The sequence below is a fragment of the Dipodomys ordii genome, unplaced genomic scaffold, assembly GCF_000151885.1.
Source record: "Dipodomys ordii isolate 6190 unplaced genomic scaffold, Dord_2.0 Scaffold44, whole genome shotgun sequence".
In the NCBI taxonomy this organism is placed as follows: domain Eukaryota; kingdom Metazoa; phylum Chordata; class Mammalia; order Rodentia; family Heteromyidae; genus Dipodomys; species Dipodomys ordii.
The window spans coordinates 8,572,927-8,574,173 of record NW_012267260.1 but is presented as its reverse complement, the minus strand read 5'-3'; the positions used below and the strand labels follow the sequence as shown (position 1 = coordinate 8,574,173).

Below are 1,247 nucleotides of genomic sequence, written 5' to 3'. Positions count from 1 at the left end.
GGACTTTCCTGCCTGGGCTGGCTTTGAACCATGATCCTCAGATCTCAGCCTCCTGAGTAGCTAGAATTACAGGCGTGAGCCACTGGCGCCTGGCTGTCCTTAATCTTAATATTCATAAGATTCTAGATTGCCTGTGAGGAAGGCAGCCATTTCACCGTGGGAGTCATCCACACACTGTCCACCAGTTCCTCAATACCTAAGCATTCCTGGGGCTCTTTATCTTCCTGAGGCATGTTTGGCTATAAGGCCAGTAGTATCTGTGACATGGAAGGAGCAAGGAAGGAAGATTCCAGGAGGCCAGGACAATGGCCACCTGGTTTCTCTACCTTCCTGGAAACACAAACTATCCTGCAAGCTGTAATCAAATGCTGAGATGCCCTCCTTCTACCTATACAATGCCATGCCGGCGGCACAGGACCTCTGTCCAGCTATGTGCTGACTCTGAAGCAAAGCGGAAGCCAACACCGGTCCCTTGCTAGCCTGGGGTAGAATGGGCGGGAGTGGGGCCAGCACCAGCACCGACTTAGTAGCGCCACTCACCATGCAGTCTTCGATGACTTCCACCAGGCGTGTCCTGTGCTTCCGCCCTAGCCGCATTATCTTCTTCCACGTGTAGTAGTATTCCACACACTGAGCCACTGTCTTGGACTTCACCTGCCAGAGAAGCAAGCGCACTCACCATCAGCTCCAGCAGCAAGCAAGCTTTATGGAATATTTAGTTATAGGTGCTAGTCAATAGATTTAGATATTTAGTAAAAACAAAAACACTAATACCAAAGGTGATTTGTGTGCATATATGGAAATACCATGATAAAACCATCTCATAAATATGGACACAACAAGCCGGGTGCCGGTGGCTCATGCCTGTAATCCTAGCTACTCAGGAGGCTGAGATCTGAGGATCTCGGTTCAAAGGCAGCCTGGGCAGGAAAGTCGGTGAAACTCTTATCTCCAATAAACCACTAGAAAACCAGAAGTGGCACTGTGCCTCGCAGTAGAGCACTCGCCTTGAGCTGAAGAGCGCAGGGACAGTGCCCAAGCCCAGAGTTCAAGGCCCACAACTGACAAAAAAAAAATATGGACACACACACACAAAACTAAACCCAATCCTTCGGCTGGGAAGGTGGCTTAGTGGTGGAGTGCTTGCCTAGCATGCATGAAGCCCTGGGTTGGATTCCTCAGTACCATATACACAGAAAAAGCCAGAAGTAGCTGGGCGCTGGTGGCTCACGCCTGTAATCCTAGCT

The 1,247-nt window shown here is 50.0% G+C and overlaps 1 protein-coding gene across 1 annotated transcript in view; it reads right to left on the bottom strand.

Moving 5' to 3' along the window:
• Trerf1 (transcriptional regulating factor 1) overlaps nt 1-1,247 on the bottom strand; it is a 50,203-nt gene that overhangs the window by 36,088 nt on the left and 12,868 nt on the right. Inside the window, exons 6-7 of the mRNA XM_013019100.1 lie at nt 541-654; nt 176-239 (exon numbers count right to left, since the gene is read on the bottom strand). Of these exons, the coding sequence (XP_012874554.1) occupies nt 176-239; nt 541-654 (178 nt within the window). The remainder of the gene's footprint in view (nt 1-175; nt 240-540; nt 655-1,247) is intronic.